Raw genomic sequence first — 27,818 nt, 5'->3', positions numbered from 1 at the left:
TGATTAGGTTACAATAAGGCAGGGTGAATTAAAGCTTTTATAATCTCCTTGGTAGCTTTTTTTTTTTTTAAGTATATTTTTCATAATTATTTGTTTTCAAATTCATGCTTCAAGTGGATTCAGCAACAACACAAAAAACACAACATCAGATTCTGTTTTACCACATTTAAGTTTTCCATAACTTTCATCAAGAGTTATTGCATTTCATTATGCAATTAGCATTACACTTCATCCATAGCGCCCTGTATGCAAGCAGACTGTTAGACTACTGTAAGCACGGTGAACTGAAGATTTTTCCAATCTCTTTTGTAGCTTTTTTTGTCAAAGGTAAATGTCTTCAAACTTGCATTTAAAATTAAAACTGATGCCTCAGGTTGTTAGAGCACAACACACAAAATCACACAATAACCGTTTGACCACATAGTCTAAATTTTCCAGACATAACTTTCATCTAGCCATTCATAACGCACATGGGCTACCATATTTATCTTCATCTGTTCTCATTCATTTTAACAGAGCTGATTCCTTTTTAATTAAACTGATTTATAGTTTAATAAGTTAATCATTTGCTAGGCTGTGTAGGCTAAAGATTTACATATGTTGTTTTTCGATTGTTAAATATAATTATAAATGCAAAATATTGACATCTAATTTACAATCTTAATAGACTATAATTAAAAATAAAGAATTGTTGCAAATAAATTTATTTGACATTGGGTATAACTGTGTACACAAAAGACTGAGTCTCGCTGTATCACTCAGGCTGCACTGCAGTGTCTATTCACAGGCACGATCCCACTACTGATCGGCACGGGGACTTTGACCTGCTCCGTCTCCGACCTGGGCCGGTTCACCCCTCCTTAGACGACCTGGTGGTCCCGGGCTCCCCCAGGAGCACCATATCGATACCGAACTTAGAGCGGACACCCGATCGACATAGTCCACTGCAGTCCAGAACCCCTGAGCTCAAGCGATCCTCCAGCCTCAGCCTCCCAGTATCTTGGATTACAGGCGCGCGCCACTGCACCCGGCGAGAGCTGCGAGAATCAGCGCTGATACTGAATCTAGTGGCTCACAGCGCCATCTAGTGTATGAAAACAGATTATTAGGTTACAATAAGACAGTGTTAATTGAAGCTTTTTGAAATCTCCTTGGTGGCTTTTCGTTTATTTTTTATTTTTAAAGGTAGGCCCTAGTGGTATATTTTCTTTATAATTATTTGTTTTCAAATTCGTGCTTCAAGTTGATTCAGCACAACACAAAAACACACACAATAGCTGTTTTACCACATTTAAGTTTTCCATAACTTTCATCAAGAGTAATTGGCTATTATTATGCAATTAATATAAGAGTATTTTATTAATAATGGCCTATATGAAAGCAGACTGTTAGACTATGTAAGCAGGGTGAACTGAAGCTTTTATCTCTTTTGTAGATTTTTTTTTTTTTTTTTTTTTGTCAGAGATAAGTGTCTTCAAAATTGCATAAAAAAAAAACTGATGCCTCATGTTGTTTTAGCACAATACACAAAATCACACCGTAACTGTTTAACCACATAGCCAAAGTTTTCAAGACATAACTTTCATCTAGCCTTTGCATATTAGATTATTTGTTAATCTGTTCTCGTTCATTTTTAACATATTTGATTATTATTTTTAATCAAACTGACTTATAGTTCAATAAATAAATCATTTGCTAGGCTACAGGATATATATAGATTTTCAGAGATTGTTTTTCGATTGTTAAATATAGGCCTATGTATTATTAAAGGCTAAATGCAAAATATTGACATCTAATTAATCTTGAAAGCCTATAATTAAAAATAATGAATTGTTGTATTTACATTTATTTGACACTGGGTATAACTGTGGACATAAAAGACTGAGTCTCGCTGTATCGCTCAGGCTGCACTGCAGTGTCTATTCACAGGCGCGATCCCACTACTGATCGGCACGGGGACTTTGACCTGCTCCGTCTCCGACCTGGGCCGGTTCACCCCTCCTTAGACGACCTGGTGGTCCCGGGCTCCCCCAGGAGCACCATATCGATACCGACCTTAGTGCGGACACCCGATCGACATAGTCCACTGCAGCCCAGAACCCCTGAGCTCAAGCGATCCTCCAGCCTCAGCCTCCCAGTGTCTTGGATTACAGGCGCGCGCCACTGCACCCGGCGAGAGCTGTGAGAATCAGCGCTGATACTGAATCTAGTGGCTCACAGCGCCATCTAGTGTATGAAAACAGATGATTAGGTTAAGATTTTTCATTTAGGTTATTATTAAAACAGTGTTAATTAAAGCTTTTTGAAATCTCCTTGGTGGCTTTTTTTTTAAAGGTAAGTGGTAGGCTATATTTTCTTTATAATTATTTGTTTTCAAATTCATGCTTCAAGTGGATTCAGCAACAACACAAAAAACACAACATCTGTTTATCCACATTTAAGTTTTCCATAAATTTATTCATAATAACCTATATGAAAGCAGACTGTTAGACTATGTAAGCAGGGTGAACGGAAACTTTTATCTCTTTTGTAGCTTTTGTATCTTGTCAGAGATAAGTGTCTTCAAAATTGCATTTAAAAAAAAAAAACTGATGCCTCACATTGTTTTAGCACAATACACAAAATCACACCATAACCGTTTAACCACATAGGCAAAGTTTTCCAGACATAACTTTCGTCTAGCCTTTGCATATTAGATTATTTGTTAATCTGTTCTCATTCATTTTAACATACTTTTTTAAATCAAGCTGATTTATAGTTTAATAAATGAATAATTTGCTACTGCTACACAGGATATGTAGCCTATAGATTTTCAGAGTATGTTTTTCGATTGTTAAATATATGCATTATTATAGGCTAAATGCAAAATATTGACGTCTAATTAATCTTGAAAGCCTATAATTAAAAATAATGAATTGTTGTATTTACATTTATTTGACACTAGGTATAACTGTGGACATAAAAGACTGAGTCTCGCTGTATTGGTCAGGCTGCACTGCAGTGTCTATTCACAGGCGCGATCCCACTACTGATCGGCACGGGGACTTTGACCTGCTCCGTCTCCGACCTGGGCCGGTTCACCCCTCCTTAGACAACCTGGTGGTCCCGGGCTCCCCCAGGAGCACCATATCGATACCGAACTTAGTGCGGACACCCGATCGACATAGTCCACTGCAGTCCAGAACCCCTGAGCTCAAGCGATCCTCCAGCCTCAGCCTCCCAGTATTTTGGATTACAGGCGCGCGCCACTGCACCCGGCGAGAGCTGCGAGAATCAGCGCTGATACTGAATCTAGTGGCTCACAGCGCCATCTAGTGTATGAAAACAGATGATTAGGTTACAATAAGACAGTGTTAATTGAAGCTTTTTGAAATCTCCTTGGCGGCTTTTCGTTTATTTTTTATTTTTAAAGGTAGGCCCTAGTGGTATATTTTCTTTATAATTATTTGTTTTCAAATTCATGCTTCAAGTTGATTCAGCACAACATAAAAAAACACACACAATAGCTGTTTTACCACATTTAAGCTTTCCTTAACTTTCATCAAGAGTAATTGGCTATTATTATGCAATTAATATAAGAGTATTTTATTAATAATGGCCTATATGAAAGCAGACTGTTAGACTATGTAAGCAGGGTGAACTGAAGCTTTTATCTCTTTTGTAGATTTTTTTTTTTTTTTGTCAGAGATAAGTGTCTTCAAAATTGCATAAAAAAAAAAACTGATGCCTCACATTGTTTTAGCACAATACACAAAATCACACCGTAACCGTTTAACCACATAGCCAAAGTTTTCCAGACATAACTTTCGTCTAGCCTTTGCATATTAGATTATTTGTTAATCTGTTCTCGTTCATTTTTAACATATTTGATTATTATTTTTAATCAAACTGATTTATAGTTCAATAAATAAATCATTTGCTAGGCTACAGGATATATATAGATTTTCAGAGATTGTTTTTCGATTGTTAAATATAGGCCTATGTATTATTAAAGGCTAAATGCAAAATATTGACATCTAATTAATCTTGAAAGCCTATAATTAAAAATAATGAATTGTTGTATTTACATTTATTTGACACTGGGTATAACTGTGGACATAAAAGACTGAGTCTCGCTGTATCGCTCAGGCTGCACTGCAGTGTCTATTCACAGGTGCGATCCCACTACTGATCGGCACGGGGACTTTGACCTGCTCCGTCTCCGACCTGGGCCGGTTCACCCCTCCTTAAGCGACCTGGTGATCCCAAGCTCCCCCAGGAGCACCATATCGATACTGAACTTAGAGCGGACACCCGATCGACATAGTCCACTGCAGTCCAGAACCCCTGAGCTCAAGCGATCCTCCAGCCTCAGCCTCCCAGTATCTTGGATTACAGGCGCACGCCACTGCACCCGGCGAGAGCTGCGAGAATCAGCGCTGATACTGAATCTAGTGGCTCACAGCGACATCTAGTGTATGAAAACAGATGATTAGGTTACAATAAGGCAGGGTGAATTAAAGCTTTTATAATCTCCTTGGTAGCTTTTTTTTTTTAAGTATATATATATTTTTCATAATTATTTGTTTTCAAATTCATGCTTCAAGTGGATTCAGCAACAACACAAAAAACACAACATCAGATTCTGTTTTACCACATTTAAGTTTTCCATAACTTTCATCAAGAGTTATTGCATTTCATTATGCAATTAGCATTACACTGTTCATTCATAGCGCCCTGTATGCAAGCAGACTGTTAGACTACTGTAAGCACGGTGAACTGAAGATTTTTCCAATCTCTTTTGTAGCTTTTTTTGTCAAAGGTAAATGTCTTCAAACTTGCATTTAAAATTAAAACTGATGCCTCAGGTTGTTAGAGCACAACACACAAAATCACACAATAACCGTTTGACCACATAGTCTAAGTTTCCAGGCATAACTTTCATCTAGCCATTCATAACGCACATGGGCTACCCTATTTACCTTCATCTGTTCTCATTTATTTTAACAGAGCTGATTCCTTTTTAATTAAACTGATTTATAGTTTAATAAGTTAATCATTTGCTAGGCTATGTAGGCTAAAGATTTACAGATGTTGTTTTTCGATTGTTAAATATAATTATAAATGCAAAATATTGACATCTAATTTACAATCTTAATAGACTATAATTAAAAATAAAGAATTGTTGCAAATAAATTTATTTGACATTGGGTATAACTGTGTACACAAAAGACTGAGTCTCGCTGTATCGCTCAGGCTGCACTGCAGTGTCTATTCACAGGCGCGATCCCACTACTGATCGGCACGGGGACTTTGACCTGCTCCGTCTCCGACCTGGGCCGGTTCACCCCTCCTTAGACGACCTGGTGATCCCGGGCTCCCCCAGGAGCACCATATCGATACCGAACTTAGCACGGACACCCGATCGACATAGTCCACTGCAGCCCAGAACCCCTGAGCTCAAGCGATCCTCCAGCCTCAGACTCCCAGTATCTTGGATTACAGGCGCGCGCCACTGCACCCGGCGAGAGCTGTGAGAATCAGCGCTGATACTGAATCTAGTGGCTCACAGCGCCATCTAGTGCATGAAAACAGATGATTAGGTTACAATAAGACAGTGTTAATTGAAGCTTTTTGAAATCTCCTTGGCGGCTTTTCGTTTATTTTTTATTTTTAAAGGTAGGCCCTAGTGGTATATTTTCTTTATAATTATTCGTTTTCAAATTCATGCTTCAAGTTGATTCAGCACAACACAAAAACACACACAATAGCTGTTTTACCACATTTAAGTTTTCCATAACTTTCATCAAGAGTAATTGGCTATTATTATGCAATTAATATAAGAGTATTTTATTAATAATGGCCTATATGAAAGCAGACTGTTAGACTATGTAAGCAGGGTGAACTGAAGCTTTTGTCTCTTTTGTAGATTTTTTATTTTTTTTTGTCAGAGATAAGTGTCTTCAAAATTGCATAAAAAAAACTGATGCCTCACATTGTTTTAGCACAATACACAAAATCACACCGTAACCGTTTAACCACATAGCCAAAGTTTTCAAGACATAACTTTCGTCTAGCCTTTGCATATTAGATTATTTGTTAATCTGTTCTCATTCATTTTAACATACTTTTTTAAATCAAGCTGATTTATAGTTTAATAAATGAATAATTTGCTAGGCTACTGCTACACAGGATATGTAGCCTATAGATTTTCAGAGTATGTTTTTCGATTGTTAAATATATGCATTATTATAGGCTAAATGCAAAATATTGACGTCTAATTAATCTTGAAAGCCTATAATTAAAAATAATGAATTGTTGTATTTACATTTATTTGACACTGGGTATAACTGTGGACATAAAAGACTGAGTCTCGCTGTATCGCTCAGGCTGCACTGCAGTGTCTATTCACAGGCGCGATCCCACTACTGATCGGCACGGGGACTTTGACCTGCTCCGTCTCCGACCTGGGCCGGTTCACCCCTCATTAGACGACCTGGTGATCCCGGGCTCCCCCAGGAGCACCATATCGATACCGAACTTAGTGCGGACACCCGATCGACATAGTCCACTGCAGTCCAGAACCCCTGAGCTCAAGCGATCCTCCAGCCTCAGCCTCCCAGTATCTTGGATTACAGGCGCACGCCACTGCACCCGGCGAGAGCTGCGAGAATCAGCGCTGATACTGAATCTAGTGGCTCACAGCGCCATCTAGTGTATGAAAACAGATGATTAGGTTACAATAAGGCAGGGTGAATTAAAGCTTTTATAATCTCCTTGGTAGCTTTTTTTTTTTAAGTATATATATATTTTTCATAATTATTTGTTTTCAAATTCATGCTTCAAGTGGATTCAGCAACAACACAAAAAACACAACATCAGATTCTGTTTTACCACATTTAAGTTTTCCATAACTTTCATCAAGAGTTATTGCATTTCATTATGCAATTAGCATTACACTGTTCATTCATAGCGCCCTGTATGCAAGCAGACTGTTAGACTACTGTAAGCACGGTGAACTGAAGATTTTTCCAATCTCTTTTGTAGCTTTTTTTGTCAAAGGTAAATGTCTTCAAACTTGCATTTAAAATTAAAACTGATGCCTCAGGTTGTTAGAGCACAACACACAAAATCACACAATAACCGTTTGACCACATAGTCTAAGTTTCCAGGCATAACTTTCATCTAGCCATTCATAACGCACATGGGCTACCATATTTACCTTCATCTGTTCTCATTTATTTTAACAGAGCTGATTCCTTTTTAATTAAACTGATTTATAGTTTAATAAGTTAATCATTTGCTAGGCTATGTAGGCTAAAGATTTACAGATGTTGTTTTTCGATTGTTAAATATAATTATAAATGCAAAATATTGACATCTAATTTACAATCTTAATAGACTATAATTAAAAATAAAGAATTGTTGCAAATAAATTTATTTGACATTGGGTATAACTGTGTACACAAAAGACTGAGTCTCGCTGTATCACTCAGGCTGCACTGCAGTGTCTATTCACAGGTGCGATCCCACTACTGATCGGCACGGGGACTTTGACCTGCTCCGTCTCCGACCTGGGCCGGTTCACCCCTCCTTAGACGACCTGGTGATCCCGGGCTCCCCCAGGAGCACCATATCGATACCGAACTTAGCACGGACACCCGATCGACATAGTCCACTGCAGCCCAGAACCCCTGAGCTCAAGCGATCCTCCAGCCTCAGCCTCCCAGTATCTTGGATTACAGGCGCGCGCCACTGCACCCGGCGAGAGCTGTGAGAATCAGCGCTGATACTGAATCTAGTGGCTCACAGCGCCATCTAGTGCATGAAAACAGATGATTAGGTTACAATAAGACAGTGTTAATTGAAGCTTTTTGAAATCTCCTTGGCGGCTTTTCGTTTATTTTTTATTTTTAAAGGTAGGCCCTAGTGGTATATTTTCTTTATAATTATTCGTTTTCAAATTCATGCTTCAAGTTGATTCAGCACAACACAAAAACACACACAATAGCTGTTTTACCACATTTAAGTTTTCCATAACTTTCATCAAGAGTAATTGGCTATTATTATGCAATTAATATAAGAGTATTTTATTAATAATGGCCTATATGAAAGCAGACTGTTAGACTATGTAAGCAGGGTGAACTGAAGCTTTTGTCTCTTTTGTAGATTTTTTATTTTTTTTTGTCAGAGATAAGTGTCTTCAAAATTGCATAAAAAAAACTGATGCCTCACATTGTTTTAGCACAATACACAAAATCACACCGTAACCGTTTAACCACATAGCCAAAGTTTTCAAGACATAACTTTCGTCTAGCCTTTGCATATTAGATTATTTGTTAATCTGTTCTCATTCATTTTAACATACTTTTTTAAATCAAGCTGATTTATAGTTTAATAAATGAATAATTTGCTAGGCTACTGCTACACAGGATATGTAGCCTATAGATTTTCAGAGTATGTTTTTCGATTGTTAAATATATGCATTATTATAGGCTAAATGCAAAATATTGACGTCTAATTAATCTTGAAAGCCTATAATTAAAAATAATGAATTGTTGTATTTACATTTATTTGACACTGGGTATAACTGTGGACATAAAAGACTGAGTCTCGCTGTATCGCTCAGGCTGCACTGCAGTGTCTATTCACAGGCGCGATCCCACTACTGATCGGCACGGGGACTTTGACCTGCTCCGTCTCCGACCTGGGCCGGTTCACCCCTCATTAGACGACCTGGTGATCCCGGGCTCCCCCAGGAGCACCATATCGATACCGAACTTAGTGCGGACACCAGATCGACATAGTCCACTGCAGTCCAGAACCCCTGAGCTCAAGCGATCCTCCAGCCTCAGCCTCCCAGTATCTTGGATTACAGGCGCGCGCCACTGCACCCGGCGAGAGCTGCGAGAATCAGCGCTGATACTGAATCTAGTGGCTCACAGCGCCATCTAGTGTATGAAAACAGATGATTAGGTTACAATAAGGCAGGGTGAATTAAAGCTTTTATAATCTCCTTGGTAGCTTTTTTTTTTAAGTATATATATATTTTTCATAATTATTTGTTTTCAAATTCATGCTTCAAGTGGATTCAGCAACAACACAAAAAACACAACATCAGATTCTGTTTTACCACATTTAAGTTTTCCATAACTTTCATCAATAGTTATTGCATTTCATTATGCAATTAGCATTACACTGTTCATTCATAGCGCCCTGTATGCAAGCAGACTGTTAGACTACTGTAAGCACGGTGAACTGAAGATTTTTCCAATCTCTTTTGTAGCTTTTTTTGTCAAAGGTAAATGTCTTCAAACTTGCATTTAAAATTAAAACTGATGCCTCAGGTTGTTAGAGCACAACACACAAAATCACACAATAACCGTTTGACCACATAGTCTAAATTTTCCAGACATAACTTTCATCTAGCCATTCATAACGCACATGGGCTACCATATTTACCTTCATCTGTTCTCATTTATTTTAACAGAGCTGATTCCTTTTTAATTAAACTGATTTATAGTTTAATAAGTTAATCATTTGCTAGGCTATGTAGGCTAAAGATTTACAGATGTTGTTTTTCGATTGTTAAATATAATTATAAATGCAAAATATTGACATCTAATTTACAATCTTAATAGACTATAATTGAAAAAAAATAATTGTTGCAAATAAATTTATTTGACATTGGGTATAACTGTGTACACAAAAGACTGAGTCTCGCTGTATCGCTCAGGCTGCACTGCAGTGTCTATTCACAGGCGCGATCCCACTACTGATCGGCACGGGGACTTTGACCTGCTCCGTCTCCGACCTGGGCCGGTTCACCCCTCCTTAGATGACCTGGTGGTCCTGGGCTCCCCCAGGAGCACCATATCGATACCGAACTTAGAGCGGACACCCGATCGACATAGTCCACTGCAGTCCAGAACCCCTGAGCTCAAGCGATCCTCCAGCCTCAGCCTCCCAGTATCTTGGATTACAGGCGCGCGCCACTGCACCCGGCGAGAGCTGTGAGAATCAGCGCTGATACTGAATCTAGTGGCTCACAGCGCCATCTAGTGCATGAAAACAGATGATTAGGTTACAATAAGACAGTGTTAATTGAAGCTTTTTGAAATCTCCTTGGTGGCTTTTCGTTTATTTTTAATTTTTAAAGGTAGGCCCTAGTGGTATATTTTCTTTATAATTATTTGTTTTCAAATTCATGCTTCAAGTTGATTCAGCACAACACAAAAACACACACAATAGCTGTTTTACCACATTTAAGCTTTCCTTAACTTTCATCAAGAGTAATTGGCTATTATTATGCAATTAATATAAGAGTATTTTATTAATAATGGCCTATATGAAAGCAGACTGTTAGACTATGTAAGCAGGGTGAACTGAAGCTTTTATCTCTTTTGTAGATTTTTTTTTTTTTTTTGTCAGAGATAAGTGTCTTCAAAATTGCATTAAAAAAAAACTGATGCCTCACATTGTTTTAGCACAATACACAAAATCACACCGTAACCGTTTAACCACATAGCCAAAGTTTTCCAGACATAACTTTCATCTAGCCTTTGCATATTAGATTATTTGTTAATCTGTTCTCGTTCATTTTTAACATATTTGATTATTATTTTTAATCAAACTGACTTATAGTTCAATAAATAAATCATTTGCTAGGCTACAGGATATATATAGATTTTCAGAGATTGTTTTTGGATTGTTAAATATAGGCCTATGTATTATTAAAGGCTAAATGCAAAATATTGACATCTAATTAATCTTGAAAGCCTATAATTAAAAATAATGAATTGTTGTATTTACATTTATTTGACACTGGGTATAACTGTGGACATAAAAGACTGAGTCTCGCTGTATCGCTCAGGCTGCACTGCAGTGTCTATTCACAGGCGCGATCCCACTACTGATCGGCACGGGGACTTTGACCTGCTCCGTCTCCGACCTGGGCCGGTTCACCCCTCCTTAGACGACCTGGTGGTCCCGGGCTCCCCCAGGAGCACCATATCGATACCGACCTTAGTGCGGACACCCGATCGACATAGTCCACTGCAGCCCAGAACCCCTGAGCTCAAGCGATCCTCCAGCCTCAGCCTCCCAGTATCTTGGATTACAGGCGCGCGCCACTGCACCCGGCGAGAGCTGTGAGAATCAGCGCTGATACTGAATCTAGTGGCTCACAGCGCCATCTAGTGTATGAAAACAGACGATTAGGTTAAGATTTTTCATTTAGGTTATTATTAAAACAGTGTTAATTAAAGCTTTTTGAAATCTCCTTGGTGGCTTTTTTTTTAAAGGTAAGTGGTAGGCTATATTTTCTTTATAATTATTTGTTTTCAAATTCAAGCTTCAAGTGGATTCAGCACAACACAAAAAACACAACATCTGTTTTACCACATTTAAGTTTTCCATAAATTTATTCATAATAACCTATATGAAAGCAGACTGTTAGACTATGTAAGCAGGGTGAACGGAAACTTTTATCTCTTTTGTAGCTTTTGTATCTTGTCAGAGATAAGTGTCTTCAAAATTGCATTTAAAAAAAACAAACTGATGCCTCACATTGTTTTAGCACAATACACAAAATCACACCATAACCGTTTAACCACATAGGCAAAGTTTTCCAGACATAACTTTCGTCTAGCCTTTGCATATTAGATTATTTGTTAATCTGTTCTCATTCATTTTAACATACTTTTTTAAATCAAGCTGATTTATAGTTTAATAAATGAATAATTTGCTAGGCTACTGCTACACAGGATATGTAGCCTATAGATTTTCAGAGTATGTTTTTCGATTGTTAAATATATGCATTATTATAGGCTAAATGCAAAATATTGACGTCTAATTAATCTTGAAAGCCTATAATTAAAAATAATGAATTGTTGTATTTACATTTATTTGACACTAGGTATAACTGTGGACATAAAAGACTGAGTCTCGCTGTATCACTCAGGCTGCACTGCAGTGTCTATTCACAGGCGCGATCCCACTACTGATCAGCACGGGGACTTTGACCTGCTCCGTCTCCGACCTGGGCCGGTTCACCCCTCCTTAGACGACCTGGTGGTCCCGGGCTCCCCCAGGAGCACCATATCGATACCGAACTTAGTGCGGACACCCGATCGACATAGTCCACTGCAGTCCAGAACCCCTGAGCTCAAGCGATCCTCCAGCCTCAGCCTCCCAGTATCTTGGATTACAGGCGCGCGCCACTGCACCCGGCGAGAGCTGCGAGAATCAGCGCTGATACTGAATCTAGTGGCTCACAGCGACATCTAGTGTATGAAAACAGATGATTAGGTTACAATAAGGCAGGGTGAATTAAAGCTTTTATAATCTCCTTGGTAGCTTTTTTTTTTAAGTATATATATATTTTTCATAATTATTTGTTTTCAAATTCATGCTTCAAGTGGATTCAGCAACAACACAAAAAACACAACATCAGATTCTGTTTTACCACATTTAAGTTTTCCATAACTTTCATCAAGTTATTGCATTTCATTATGCAATTAGCATTACACTTCATCCATAGCGCCCTGTATGCAAGCAGACTGTTAGACTACTGTAAGCACGGTGAACTGAAGATTTTTCCAATCTCTTTTGTAGCTTTTTTTGTCAAAGGTAAATGTCTTCAAACTTGCATTTAAAATTAAAACTGATGCCTCAGGTTGTTAGAGCACAACACACAAAATCACACAATAACCGTTTGACCACATAGTCTAAATTTTCCAGACATAACTTTCATCTAGCCATTCATAACGCACATGGGCTACCATATTTACCTTCATCTGTTCTCATTAATTTTAACAGAGCTGATTCCAGGGACGTGCGGTCAGGGTAGGCAGGGTAGGCAGTGCCTCACCAAAGGAAATGTTGACATTACATTTATTAATTCCAAGAACTTTATTAATTCACCACATTATTAATTGCATTTATTTTATTCCAAATATTAATTTTTGTAACAAAAATTTTCAGGAATACACATATAATATACTCATTTTGCCATTGTTTGCTCCTAAAACCATTGTTTCATGCAGGAAATTCAAGGCCATGGCCATTGAGGCAGAGGTTAGCAGTGCCTCTTTGGTCCATAGAACGTAGTTTACGTAGGTTTGCGCATGCGCAGTCAGTTCTCATGCTGTCTTGAATTATCAACATTGAGGCAGAGACCGAGCTTGCTTCATGTCACGTGATCCACTCGCTCTCACTCAATCCGCGCTTGCCGATCTAGCGGCGCCTAGCGTTGGCTGTCAACAGGCCCGGGGTGGGTAATCGGGAGAAATCCCGGTGGGCCGCTTCACTTTTGGGCCGGTCGAGGATTTTTGTTTTTTCACATTTGTCACGTTAGTTACATTAGGCTACACACGTTCCGCATTCTGACACCGCAGCGCGCAGCCTCTGCATAGGTTGTACCATGTGAGGGAGTTCTCCCCTCCCCTCCTATAGAGTTGGTTGGGTCCATAGCCCGTCTTTTCCAAAACGTTCTCTCAGGTAACTACCGCGGCACCGCCGGCGCCTACCGATAGCTGGGCCGGCCCGGTAGCTATGCGTCAGGGAGGATGGATGGGAGGAAGAGGCCAGGAGGTATGGAAGCTTGTTTCCGCCACAGAATAAAACATTTTAAAAAATAATTGCGACTTTTTATCTCACAATTGCGAGTTTACATCTCGCAATTCTGTCATTATTTCTCAGAATTGCGTGAAATAAAGTCGCAATTGCGTGTTATAAAGTCAGAATTGCGAGATATAAAGTCAGAATTGCGTGAAATAAAGTCGCAATTGCATGTTATAAAGTCAGAATTGCAAGATATAAAGTCAGAATTGTGTGAAATAAAGTCGCAATTGCTTCTTATAAAGTCTAAGTGAATTATTATTTAACCTTTAACGTTACATTATTTTTTGAACCATGGCATTAATACAAACTAGGCTGCTTGTCGGTTCGCTGACACCGCGCCGCCTCCCTCTCTTACTGTGTCCCGCACAAAACATTTGTTTGTTGTATAATATATATCTATCGATGTGTCCATTAATTTGATTATTAGATTTGATTGTGCATTAGCCTCACATATGACTTTGCTGTATGCAGGCAGCGATGTGATGATGCCTGATATGAACTTGGGTTGCTACATTAACTGAATGAATATATGAACATGCCACATTGATAGGTCACAGCCTACCCATGACAAGATTTCACCGCACGTTACTGGCTGATTCCTTTTTAATTAAACTGATTTATAGTTTAATAAGTTAATCATTTGCTAGGCTGTGTAGGCTAAAGATTTACAGATGTTGTTTTTCGATTGTTAAAAATAATTATAAATGCAAAATATTGACATCTAATTTACAATCTTAATAGACTATAATTAAAAATAAAGAATTGTTGCAAATAAATTTATTTGACATTGGGTATAACTGTGTATACAAAAGACTGAGTCTCGCTGTATCGCTCAGGCTGCACTGCAGTGTCTATTCACAGGCGCGATCCCACTACTGATCGGCACGGGGACTTTGACCTGCTCCGTCTCCGACCTGGGCCGGTTCACCCCTCCTTAGACGACCTGGTGGTCCCGGGCTCCCCCAGGAGCACCATATCGATACCAAACTTAGAGCGGACACCCGATCGACATAGTCCACTGCAGTCCAGAACCCCTGAGCTCAAGCGATCCTCCAGCCTCAGCCTCCCAGTATCTTGGATTACAGGCGCGCGCCACTGCACCCGGCGAGAGCTGCGAGAATCAGCGCTGATACTGAATCTAGTGGCTCACAGCGACATCTACTGTATGAAAACAGATGATTAGGTTACAATAAGACAGTGTTAATTAAAGCTTTTTGAAATCTCCTTGGCGGCTTTTTTTTTTTTTTTTTTTTTAAAGGTAAGTGGTATATTTTCTTTATAATTATTTGTTTTCAAATGCATGCTTCAAGTTGATTCAGCACAACACAAAAACACACACAATAGTTTTACCACATTTAAGCTTTCCTTAACTTCCATCAAGAATTGCCTTTCATTATAGGCTATACAGTTAATATAAGAGTATTTATTCATAATGGCCTATATGAAAGCATACTGTTAGACTATGTAAGCACGGTGAACTGAAGCTTTTCTCTTTTTTAGCTTTTTTTGTCAGAGATAAGTGTGTTTAAAATTGCATTTAAAAAACAAACAAACAATTGATGCCTCACGTTGTTTTAGCACAATACACAAAATCACACAGTAACCGTTTAAACACATAGCCCAAATTTTCCAGACATAACTTTCATCTAGCCCTTGCATAAGATTAATTGTTAATCTGTTCTCATTCATTTTAACATATTAGATTATATATATTTTTAAATAAATAATTATAATTTATTTTAATAAATATTTTTTTCTTGACAAGAGAGCGTGAGAAAAAGGGGGAATGGGGATTTTATATGCTATAGGTCAATGTCCAGTGCGACATCTAATATCATATAGCATCTACAATCTTATTTTCATTTAGACAACAAATGAAATTTACTTTATACTTTTAGTCGGACTGAAGAAACACTGCAAAAAAGAATATCTTGTTAAAATAAATTAAGAAAAAATTAATATGCCTATTATCACTTTAACTGGCAGGACGCCAGTGTTTCTAAAAAAGTCACAGGGAACTAATCTTTGTTATTAAAAAAAATCACCAGCACGATGAATCTCAGATAGGATCTTATAATGTATCTTTTTTTTTTCTTTTTTTTTGTTGCTATGACAGAGTCACGATTTTCATGATAAATTTCATTGCATAACAAAAACCTCCGTCTCAGGCAGAGCTTCACCCATCCTGCTCGAGTCTGGAGTCTGGACCAATACAGAGTGTCATCGGTGAGTCTCGAAGCCAATGAAAGGACACGATTCAGTGATCTAGCGAAAGAGAGATGCGTCCATCCATGTAACGGGACTCCTCACATCTGCGTTTACTGCCATCAGCCACAAAGCCCATGCTCGCGGAATCGAGTGTAATATAAACTTTAAGGTAAAAAGCTCAATTTTATCTCTTGCATTGATGGACATTATTGGGTTATTTGGACTTGCTGGTGCAAATACTTATGGGTGAATGGTGTGGATAGTTTATAAATGTATCATTTACACGGCCGTAGCCTTCTTGCTAACGCGATGCTTCCTCTTTTGTTGCAACAAACAGAAGTAATTCACGAAACACGATAACGCTTCGGTTTGGTCATTTTATATAGCCTACTGACTTTTGAAATAAGCGACATGACGAACGTTTCCATCCGGAAGAGCTGGAATCTATTTTGGCTTGGCTTGACTACACGTATGGTGATGCACAAACACGATGTCTAGGTTTGAGACTCATTTGTGTTTATCTTTCTTTTCAGATGCAGTTTATGCTGCTCTTTAGCAGGCAGGGGAAGCTACGTCTTCAGAAATGGTACGTGCCGCTGTCTGACGTACAGAAGAAAAAGATCTCCCGTGAGGTTATTCAGATGGTACTGGCACGCAAACCCAAAATGTGCAGTTTCCTGGAATGGAGGGATCTGAAAATAGTCTATAAAAGGTTAGAAAACGACACTGAATGATAAGGACTGCATGGACGGAACTGCAGATCCATTGTATTTGGCACTTTCCATGATATGGTAGACTTGGGTGTTCCCTGACTTTTATTATTTTATTTTTATAAATATTAAAGGCACAACTCCCATGTCTTCTGTGTTGTGAGGCATATTTGATAAACTATTATCTGACATAAATCAAACTAGCAAGAAAAGTAGCTAGTTTTAAACACTTCAAATGTCTGTATATCCCCCTTAAAATGGTGAACATGGTCCATCCCGTCTTAGAGATCCTGACCTTCTCAACCGTATTCAGCAATTAAAACAAGAAGTATGTTCAGTTCATTGTAGTAAAGAGGCATTTATTTATTACATTAATTTAATTAGAGTCCACTTTTTTCAGGGGCCTTGGTTCTTGAAATATTTCTACTAATATTTCATAGGGATTTTTTATCGAGTTATCGTTAAAGAGTTAAGCCAACCAAACCAACCAGCTACAAGCTGAATCATGCCATTGCAAACTTGGATTCGAAGCAAAAAAAAATTAGAAAATTGGGGGAAAAGAAAAAGGTACAAGACTGTGTCCTAAAAGCTTCAATGAGGGGAAAAAAACTACAATCCCATAAAGCATTGTGAATGAAAGTATATGATTGTATATTATATAATATGATTGTATTTACAGGCACATACAGTTGTCCTTATTACTTACTTGGTTCTTTATTTGTGGAAAGTGCCAATTCCTGTGGTTGAGTTTCTTTTTTATATTTACATTTAATGCAAATGTAATTTGTTGCAGTCAAATCTCAACTTTCGGTGTATTTTATTGCCTAGTGCTACTTTAATTACAATATATAAGAGAGTAACAGTCATATATCTGTGATATTGTCAACAAGGTAAATAAGAAGGACTGCTTAGAACAAAAAGATCCTGTTTTTGATATTTTGTAACAATGTGTAACTTTCCTGACAGAAAGAGGAACAGAGAAAAGCGTTTCACTTTCTTTGTACTGTTAGTAGCCTATTTATGAGGTGAGCTTATTTTGCATTTCAGATATGCCAGCCTGTACTTTTGCTGTGCTGTGGAAGACCAAGAAAATGAGCTGATAACCCTGGAGATCATCCACAGATACGTGGAACTGCTGGACAAATATTTTGGCAGTGTGAGTTAAGATTTATGTCAGCTTTTGCTTTTCAGCCTCAAGGAGCTATAAAAGAGTTTGTTGTTTTTGGCTTGTTAAAGTCACCATGACATCAGAATTGGCAATTCTTATTTTTATTTACATAATGTTGCAGTGCTTCTTATAAATTATAAATCCATGCACATCATTATTTTAATAAAATTCATATGCCCTTGAAATCTTTTAATCAAAATCTTCATGACGTACGTCTCTTCAGTCGGATATACAGTATGTCACAATAGGGAAGAAAAGACTATCGCAACTTCCGTTTCATGCTTACTTTAGTAATAATTCACCCAAAGAATGACAACTTGCCCCTCATGTTTTTTCAAAGCTGTATGACTAAACGACTCCAAAAAGTACAAAAGATCCCCATTAAAACATAATAAACAAGTCCATATAGCTTGAAGCCTATTGATAGCATTGTGTGAGGAAAAGAATGACATTTGACCATTCAACTTGCATTGTATTGAAAAGAGCAGCTGAGCAAAGAAAGTAAGGTTTTTAGTAAATAAAGTCTGAATTTTCATCTAACTATTCCTTTAAACCAATGACCATATCTGTTGCTATATTTTAACAGTTTCGAACTCTTGCAACCACTCATTGTTAAACTGACTGTGTGTTTGAAAACCAGGTGTGTGAACTGGACATTATCTTCAACTTTGAGAAAGCCTATTACATACTGGATGAGTTTATCCTGGGTGGTGAAGCCCAAGAGACATCGAAGAAGAATGTTCTGAAGGCCATAGAGCAGGCTGACATGTTGCAGGAGGTGAGGAATGCACACACTTCTCATTCTAAACATGCTTGGGGAAAAACACTGGCAGTTTTTGAGTATATGAATGGATTTTCTTTGATTTTTACCTCTAACAGGAAGCCGAGACGCCACGTAGCGTTCTGGAGGAGATTGGACTGACATAAATGTTGAGGACTAACAAACCTACCAAAACACTAACACACATATTCTTTTCTTTTTTCTGTAGGCATTCTCTCTATAAAATGTCTGTATTTTAGGTTATCATACAAAATAGTGTTTAAAATAATCAGCACTTCCTGGTAAGGTATTGATGCCTGCATTTCTACTGCCAAACATCTGAGGGAATCGAGCTCATCAAAAAGTTCACCTGTGCCACTATCTTAGCAGTTATGCAAATTTCCCAGTGTTTGACTTTGAATTCAGGTTTGGATCAGTACATGTGTAGCAAAGATTAGTGTCAGCATCCCCACTTTTCCCATGACGTCTTCTCTGTATTAAAACATTACCTCTTACCTTCAGCTGCCTTAAAACACTCTTTTCCAGCTCACACACAGTTTTGCTAGTATTTTTTGCAACTCTCAGTAGATCCAGTAGAAGCCAGAGGTTCAAGACCAAGACTTGCTGAAGTGTTACGGACCAAACATTCTTATTCAGACGGGGGAACAGAGATAATGTAAACTAGACATTCAGAATTTTTTGGCATAAATTCAATGATTGTATTAGCTAAGGCACAAGTAAACACCAGTATTAGTGAATTCCTGACCAAAAGCACTGTAATGATTGGTTCCTGTGAACACTTAATTGGTTCAGGCATATCAGGCATTTGCCATTCATTAGTTGTTTAATTTCTAATGCCAAAGAATTTTTTTCACCATCTTCATGCCTTTTTTCCCCATAAAATAATCTTTGTATGCTATTGTATTGGACTGTTTGTCAGACTTACTCTTGAAAAAAATGTCTTTTGAAGCATAAAAACAAATGATGAATAAAGTCAGATATTGCAGCGTGTTGTCCAAATCTTTGACGATCTCTTACTAATAAAGAACATAATTTGATATGTATAGTCATTTTTCTTGTAGTTGGCAACAAAATGCATCTAAATCAGCAGTCTCATCTTTCTTGACCCACCCTGCCTCCGGTACTACCTCTGGTACTTCTGTTGTAATAAAAATAAATTCATAATATGATGTCAGATTACACAATGTCATCTTTATTTTAGTGTATTTTTCCCCCAGCATTTTAATTAAAATAGTTAATTTAATGACATTTTTAGACTTATTGAGGCCCCTCTGAATGTTTGCTGAGGGCCTCTAGTGGGCCCCTTTGTTGAGAACCTCTGATCTAAATGCATCCTGATCTTATTGAGAACAATTAATTAATGCATACAGTTCATTTTGTATTATTATTATTTGAGATATTTTTTGAGCCCGTACTTTTTAATCAAAATGGCGACATCTGCTTAAACCCCTATTTCTTACAATCAACTCAAGCTCACATTCAGATCTGTATCCATCCATTCAACAATCAATGAATAAAACCAATTTCCCACCCAACACTTAACGCGTTTCATTCGGATGTACATCCGATGGAAGAAACGATCTGTCGCTACTTCTGTTCCGTCGCAAATTTAAATAAAATGGCAATAATAATCCCCAAGAACTGCTTACCCAAGTAATGTCTGAGCACCAAAACTGAAAATTATTTTTTATTTTTTTACCACCAACACTTTCAACAAGATTTCAGAAAATGCTAGATTTATTTACAAATGTACAGGGCAATGTATTCATCAGCAAAAATCGTAAAAACTAGGCATTTTGTTATGCAAACTAAAATAACAACAGCTGCTTTAAGACAACAGAAACAGTTTATGTATTTTTATTTTTACTGTGTGATGCTATCTGATTTGGTAGAGTCTGTAAGCGCGCACTGGATCTCCTCATCAGGATGACAAAACCCCGAAGTTGCGGTCTCTACTTTATCTTCTGGCGAACCTGCGCTGGATGCCACAGCTGTACATTCTTCAGATTTAGACGGCGTCTTGCTACCCTCCTCATTGTGGGAATCTTCGCCAGATCCAGCAGACGAGCTCAAGCTGCGTGATTTACTCTTTTTTCTTTTGTGTTTCTTTTTGCCCTTTTTCTTCTTCTTGCTCTTTTTAGAGTGCTTGTGCTGATGTGTATCCATTCGGTCAGAGTTTTCTGGGCTTTGGCTTTCCTTCCTGTGACCCCTCCGTTTCACAGACCCGTTTTTGGACACGTGGTCCGGACTGTTTGATTTTGACCTCTTTCTTCTCGAGTCTGCCGATGAGTCTTCGCTCTGCTTTAACCGGTCTCTGCTGTGGGATCGACTCCTGCTCCTCCTGGATTGCTCTCTCTGAGATCTCCTAATTGATTGCTCTGGCTTCCTTCTCTCTCTGCTTCTGCTACGACTCCACCTTTCCCGGTTTCGACTGTGCCTTTCTCTGCTGCGGCTCCGCCTTCCCCTGTAACTGTACCGCTCACGGCTGTGACTCATTCGATCCGTCCACCTGCGCTGGGATCGTTCAGGGCTATTTCCACGCTGGGACCACATTCCATCTCTGCTGCCCGAATGCCGACTAGAAAAGCCTCCACCGCGGTCAGGGGACATATGAAGATCACGGTCTGCCTCCCAGAATTCATTGCTTGGATTTCTGAAGACATGAAGAAAGTTGCAGTTCTTCCCTTTCGGACATTTCCGTCTGTCGAAAAGTCCTGAGAACATATAAGAAAAAGAATATAGGCATATTTTAAATGATAACTAAAGAAAGACTTAAAGTAATTACGAAGAAACTTCTCTTTTTCTTACCACATATGGCTGTTTTCCATCTAGTTACTGGGGAGAATTCACATTGCAGTTGTTTTCCAGCATACCAGCGGCCATTGAACATCATGAAAGCTTCTTTACATTGCTCCTCTCTGCAGGTATATATATAACAGAGATATCAAAAATAAAAGAATATTTACAACACTTTTCCTTCTACAGCAATGGCTAATAATACGGGACTTACGTGTCATACTGAACGTAAACGTTTCCTCTCAAGTGAGGTTCAAAGTTGCAGCTCACCTATTAAAATATGGGGAAATAATAATGTTAATTTTGACAACATTTTATATAAATTACATTCGAAATATTTAAATTTTTTACAATTATTATTAAATTATAAAGATACATTAATCCAGATAGATAAAATAAAAGGAAATAAGGTTTATAGAAGTTTAGAGAAAACTGGTTCAGAGATAAGCCCCCATACTTTGCATGAGTGAGGACAGAACACGTGATAACCTTCCCCGTGTATTGGCGAACCGGCGTTGGACCAATATATCGGGCCTTACATATACAAAAGGTAGAGAGTTCCATTGACAATGTCCAACAAAGACACAGTCCACATTCATCTGTCTATTGTGTGAGGAGGATTCCAGTGGTTACCTATCTTTTTTTTTCTTTTGCCGCTGTGAGAGCAGCTAACAGTAAACATATTTGTGGAACAGATAAGGTAAGATCCCCAAAATCATTCAAAAAGAAATGACATGGAGTCAAACATATAGCAGTGCCTAACAGATAGGAGTGAGGTGAGAGTCAGGGACACTCCCAGAAGAAGCACAAGTACGTTCCCTGAGATCCCTGAGGACATAAGATTACACTTAGGCCCTGTTTACACCTAGTATCAAGATGCATTTTGGACAATCGGATCACAAGTCGACGATGCTAAATACAGGTGTAAATGTGGGCTGAGTTTCCCGATAACGTTGTCTCTTAGCGCGCTACGAAGACTCTTAAGGTATAACTTAACTGAAGGTATACCATTTCTAGGCGTGTTCCCCGAACTATAGACCTTATGCGCCAGAGAAACGAGGGCGCCGCCATCTTTAGAATATTGTCTTTTAACTTCCGTTTTTGCGGTCGCTCTGTATATTTCTATGGCATTGCTGTCCAGGAGTAATTAGCTTTTGAAGTGGATTTACTTAATGTAAAGTTAACGAAAGTTATCATGAGGGCTGTGATGTTTAAAGCCTTAACAAATGTCAGTCGACCGGGAAGATTTTAAAACGAGCCGTTCATTCATAAATACGCAAGATCACTATGAAAATACAGACCGGAAGTCAAAAGACAACGACCGCAGCGCTGAAAAGGGGCGGGGCTACATAAGGTCTATACCTTAGGAAGCTGCTTAAGATATACCTTCTTACGTGCAACGTTACCCGGCGCTGTCCGTGGCGATGGTGCTGAATTGGTTGATATCGATGGCTCGAGAATCAATTATTCTCTCGTGCAGGGGCTGTTTATGTGAGAAAGCAGTGTTCTTTATAAAAGAAGCACTTCAGAAATAGTTGAAATTGCATTTATTATAAAAAATAACCCAAACTATAATAGCCTATAATAGCCTTGCCTACATATTTTAAAATTGTATCATATATTGCTGCCATAATAACCATTTCAATTATTTATGTGCTTTCTTCTCTTTCCTATTTTTGTTCGCTGAGATGGAGCTGCGATGAAATATTGTTCTTGTAAATACTTTCCAGCATTTCAGTAATAAAAGTGTACGTCACGTACGGTGCTCGGCAGTGATCAAAAAGGATTTAAACAGTGGATTTTGAATCTCTTCTTGTAAACTCGGAGATGTGGATTCAGACGGCAATTAAATTAACGTACGACCTGTTTGTCAAAAAACAGTAGGTACTAATTTGGCCAGGGATTTTTACGCAGGTTGGGTGAGAAAAAACACTGATATTATGGATTGGACGGCACTAAAATAACGGACTTACTGTACGAGCCCATGAGAAACAATATTAGCGTCCGAATAGGACTTAACTGACAGTAGCCTAAGCTTTCACTGGCATTTAAAAGCACTCTTTAATTAAAATAAATGTATACAATTTTATTATATATAATAATATAATTAAAATTCTATTAACAATCAGTGTAATGACAATTTTATTCTTTGCATGAAAACACTTGAATTAGCCTAACTGAACACTGTCTGGGTGTATTAAAACTTCAGAATTATATTCGTATAGACCTGCAACAGTGATAAGGTAAAGCTAAGAGTGGTCCAGACCAACCTTCCGAAAGTGTGACTTACAGAAGGTATACTTAAACTAAGAACGTTTCGGGAAACGCGTATTAACGATAAGGTACAGCTTAAGGTGTAACTTCAGAACGACATAGCGTTAAGAAGGTTTCGGGAAACCCAGCCGTGGTCTAAAACGTTTTAAGCTTGTCCACTTTCGACCACTTCCAGAGGTTGTCGAAAACGCATTTGACCGGATAGCTTTTGTAGTGTAGCCGCACATGTGGTCGAATGTGTTTGAACAGCCATTAATGACCGCATACTCTCCGCCTACTGATTTAATGCGTAAAAATTATGGGAAGCGCGCTAGCCATACGGGACTCAAACTCTGTCGGCTGAAGACCCAAGTTTGGTTTGAAGAATATACAAACGACAGCCGTTTCCCCTCCGACATCACAAAGTACTTCAAATACTCGTATAACACAGCCATTCTCGCCCTCCTCGCCGGCACGGAATCAGTAACAGCATATCACCAATCTGTTGCCCATTTCACCCAATGGTGTACACAGACAGTCATCTCCTCCTTAACAATACTAAAACAAAGGAACTTATCCTGGAAAATCTCCACCGTTCACTGCCCTATCTCCATCAATGGCAAGTCAGTAGACATTGTTGACAGTTTCAGGTACCTTGGCATTATTTTGGAGTTGGACAATAAATTGAGTTTTGACCATCACATTACAGACAATCATAGGCATTGCCAGTGCCAACAGAGACAATTTGTCATACGTAAACTCAGGACTTTCTCAGTCAAACCACACCTTCTTCTACTCTTGTACCATAGTATCATTGAACCCATCCTGTATTGTGCCACCTGATCTTTCACTATGCTTTCTCTCACTAACAGAAACAAGCTCCTTAAAATCACTAACACTTCCTCAAAAAGAATTGGTCTTCCCAAACCCAACTTGCCGGCTCTCATTGACACTGCTCAGATTCGTAAAGCAAACACCATTGTACAAAATCCCAGCCACCCTCTTGACTCAAGTTTCACCCTTCTTCCCTCAGGCCGCAGATACAGACAGCTGCCCCATAAAAAAAGAAATCACTGCTAGGGAAAAGTTTTGTAATCTCAGCTATAAGAGCGTTGAATTCACAGAATGCCTAATTTATCTACTGTAAATGTGTGGTGTTGTTTTTTTGTGTGCAATATGTCTATTTATGTTAATAGTATAAATTCTGTGTGGTATGTGCATGTTTATGCATGGTGAATGTTGCTCCTGGTACAGTCTATAAACAAATTTCCTCTGTCGAGGACAATAAAGAATGAATATGTATATGAATATGAATGTCTCCCCCGGCTCGTCTAACTGTGATCTGATTGTCCAAAATGCATCTTAATACCAGATGTATACAGGGCACCCCATATACCCGAAGGGCCTATCTGATATGCAAAAACATAAAAATGAGGTACCTAGTAAATAATATTGGGTTTTAATGTTCTGAAAGGATTTCAGACCACTATCACCAAAGATAGTATTTCCTTTGTTGTTGACCAGTGAAAGGGAACATATGCCTAACAAAAAAATTTTCTTGTGAAAAATAGGCCAATGCCAGTGCCAGATTGTAACTTGTTGCGATCGCCTTTCGATTATCCTCCATGTGGAGAGGAAATGAGTTACAAAAGGACCAAATTGTGATTTACACTGCCAAAGCAGCGACTCCTGAAAAAGCAAGATGCTTCAGTTCATACAGATAAACAATAGATTCCTCAATTGCACTCCACGACACAGAAGCACCAAACCAGACTGATACATTTGAATTGTTATTATTATTATTATTTTAGTTACCTTGAACTGCACCACCTTCCCTGCGTTCTTGAACTCTGGCAGAGCGTCTTCATAGAAATCCAGAAACTGCTGTTGCGTTTCCTCCTCGCAGTACTCAAGACTGGCATCAGTGTCGTAGTCATCACGTCTGCTCTGCTCCATCCCGAACGTCACAAACATCGCCCTCACCATCAGGGTGGTGCTGGATGTTGGGTGTTCGTGTTTTCGGGAGCACCTTCATTACGCACAGTAAAAAAAAAAATCATCATCTAGAACCTGATCAGAAATTGCACTTTGACTGTCAGTCAAAACCTTGCAAACACTTACCGGTCTCCAAACCTACAAGCACCCGTTTTAAGGAAGAAGGGGCAGTTTGCCCTGTCCTTTTCAGTCCCATAATCCTTTGGAGCATCAGGGTTTTTCCAAGGAACGCCATTTTCCAGCTAAATGCAACAAAAAAATGAGATTATTGCGAACAGAACTGCATTTTCCAACATGCATTTGACATGGAAAGCAAGATGTTACCTGACTCTCTGCTTCATCCAGCATTTTCTGTACCGCTTCCTATAAATGGTGCAAACATACACAGTATGGCGGGTGAAATTGTGTGGTGTGCAAGCACATGTCTGTTAGAATTGGTTAAGACAATCTGGCAGATAATTTGTACATTACGGACTGATATTATCAGTGTTTTGTAATTCAAATTTGACTGTTCACAGCACATGTTCTTTATTGTGGCATAAGTAAGCAACATTATCACTATACACTCAGCTGACACGAAAAGATACATGTTCTTCATTGGAAGTGGACACTTGCTGCATTTTAAATCAATTTTGTGTATCTCAGTTAAGGAAATGAAGACAATATTTTGCTTAACAAACAAAATCACAAAATGTACACATGAAACAGAGACTTCTGGAATATGGTGTGTATGTAAAACCATGATTGGCAAACTGCTTGAAATTTTAAAGGCTGATTTGTTGCAGGTAGCATGAAATGTTTTGATATCTGATAGAGGATATATGTAGACATCAGCCTCTTTATCCTCCCAGTGCAGGGATCACCTCTCTCTGTTTCTTCTCCTGTTCCTTCTTCTCCTGCTCGTCTTTCTCTTTCTTTTGCTGCTCCTCCCATTCTTCTCTTATTTTCCGCTTTGGTTACAGAAAAACAGGATATTGGAGCATTATATGTATGTTAATTGAGATTTGTCCAGGCCATTGCAGAATGTGAAGGATTTAATGTCAGCAATTGGACTTTTGTGGTCCAGAAAATGCTCACCTCTTCTTCCTCCTTTCTCTTTCGCGCTGCCTCTTCTTTCTCCCTCTTCAGCCTAAATTCTTCTTGTGCAATCTTTTCTCTCTCCATCCATATCTGGTGTAATCGCTCACTGGTATTGTAAAACATTGTGACATATTTTGTATTTTGTCTGATTAATATTAGCTTATCATACTGAGCTTAAGATGACAAACCTCTCCTCATCAGCCTTCTGTTCTTCCTCATCTTCAGACTTGTACTCTTGGTTCTCTTTATTTTGTGAATGACCTACAGCTGAAAAAGATGCGTTTGTTACTGACACTTGACAACAAATGCTACTAAGGAGTAAATCAGGCTTATGTTTGTATAGACAGGTGTTACCTAAAACTAATATATATATATATATATATATATATATATATATATATATATATGTATATGTGTGTGTGTGTGTGTGTGTGTGCACACACACCTCAAACAAACATCAAAATAAATTACCTTCTTCTCTTATTTTAGCAAGAGCTTGACGTTTCCTTTTCCTTCTCTCTCGTTTAAGAGCAGCTCGTCGTTGTTTTTGACTAAAAATGAGTTTATAAATAGTTATAAATAAATAGCAATACCAAAAAAAAAAAAAAAAGATAATAATTTAGACAGCTACAGAATTAAAAGCCCATACAACACCTGAGCACAAGAGCAGCAGTTTCACACTCATCTAAGCGACTCTCAGAGTCCTGCGTCTCTGACGGGTCAGTCTGCAACGAGCAACAATCATTATCCGTCATTTTAAACCACTATTTACACATTACGTAGGTAGACAACAACAGCAGCAGCAAAGGCTCTCTATGTAGGCAACACATTTTACACCGATCAAAGAACACGCGCGCAAAGATGACATCACAGTTTTTTTGTCGTACTCTAAACGCGTGTAAACGCGCATGCTCAGCTTAGCATTGGGCGGTCAATTCATTTTAGCGAATCGGTTCATATGAATGGCTCGTTTCAATTAACCTGTTCGATTGAATTTTGAATCTATTGAATGAACTGAAATGAATTGAATCAATTGTTCACTGTTTTTTGGTTTCATCATTTCCTTTATTGTTCCCAGTATTATTAATAATAATAATAATTCATATGAATTTCAAATTCAGAATTTCCTAGTCAAAGTCATTTGCTTTTAGACATTCAAGCTTTTTTTTGAGAACCAAGCAAATTGTACAAACAAGACAGGTACGTTTTAAAGTCAAATTTAAAT

General features: G+C 38.4%; 2 protein-coding genes across 2 annotated transcripts; one reads left to right on the top strand and one right to left on the bottom strand.

The window, feature by feature from the left end:
* Positions 1–15,629: 15,629 nt before the first annotated feature.
* On the top strand, positions 15,630–19,454 carry ap1s2 (adaptor related protein complex 1 subunit sigma 2). Its single transcript, XM_084395994.1, has 5 exons — positions 15,630–15,979; positions 16,344–16,522; positions 17,568–17,676; positions 18,329–18,466; positions 18,568–19,454. Exons 2-5 carry the CDS (start codon positions 16,344–16,346, stop codon positions 18,613–18,615), a joined length of 474 nt encoding a protein of 157 aa, XP_084252120.1. The 5' UTR covers positions 15,630–15,979; the 3' UTR covers positions 18,616–19,454.
* Positions 19,455–20,130: 676 nt separating this feature from the next.
* On the bottom strand, positions 20,131–27,526 carry zrsr2 (zinc finger (CCCH type), RNA-binding motif and serine/arginine rich 2). The gene is made up of 11 exons (XM_084395882.1): positions 27,248–27,526; positions 27,065–27,144; positions 26,782–26,860; positions 26,591–26,699; positions 26,377–26,463; positions 25,838–25,876; positions 25,640–25,755; positions 25,334–25,547; positions 21,480–21,535; positions 21,278–21,387; positions 20,131–21,183 (listed from the first exon to the last, which is right to left on the bottom strand). Exons 1-11 carry the CDS (start codon positions 27,346–27,348, stop codon positions 20,333–20,335), a joined length of 1,842 nt encoding a protein of 613 aa, XP_084252008.1. The 5' UTR covers positions 27,349–27,526; the 3' UTR covers positions 20,131–20,332.
* Between the last annotated feature and the right edge of the window lie 292 nt (positions 27,527–27,818).

The sequence above is a fragment of the Rutilus rutilus genome (assembly GCF_951802725.1).
Source record: "Rutilus rutilus genome assembly, chromosome: 22".
NCBI lineage: Eukaryota > Metazoa > Chordata > Actinopteri > Cypriniformes > Leuciscidae > Rutilus > Rutilus rutilus.
The sequence above is the reverse complement of the archived record's forward strand: the minus strand, read 5'-3'. Positions and strand labels throughout refer to the sequence as shown.

Bases quoted from the DNA above. Each gene is read 5' to 3' on its own strand.
- ap1s2 (XM_084395994.1), top strand. From the start codon at position 16,344: ATGCAGTTTATGCTGCTCTTTAGCAGGCAGGGGAAGCTACGTCTTCAG. The intron at 17,677-18,328 runs GTGAGTTAAGAT...TTTGAAAACCAG, and splicing joins TGGACAAATATTTTGGCAGT to GTGTGTGAACTGGACATTAT. The intron at 18,467-18,567 runs GTGAGGAATGCA...TACCTCTAACAG, and splicing joins AGGCTGACATGTTGCAGGAG to GAAGCCGAGACGCCACGTAG.
- zrsr2 (XM_084395882.1), bottom strand. From the start codon at position 27,348: ATGACGGATAATGATTGTTGCTCGTTGCAGACTGACCCGTCAGAGACG. The intron at 27,145-27,247 runs GTGTTGTATGGG...ACTCATTTTTAG, and splicing joins ACTGCTGCTCTTGTGCTCAG to TCAAAAACAACGACGAGCTG. The intron at 26,700-26,781 runs GTTTGTCATCTT...TTACAATACCAG, and splicing joins CAGAAGGCTGATGAGGAGAG to TGAGCGATTACACCAGATAT.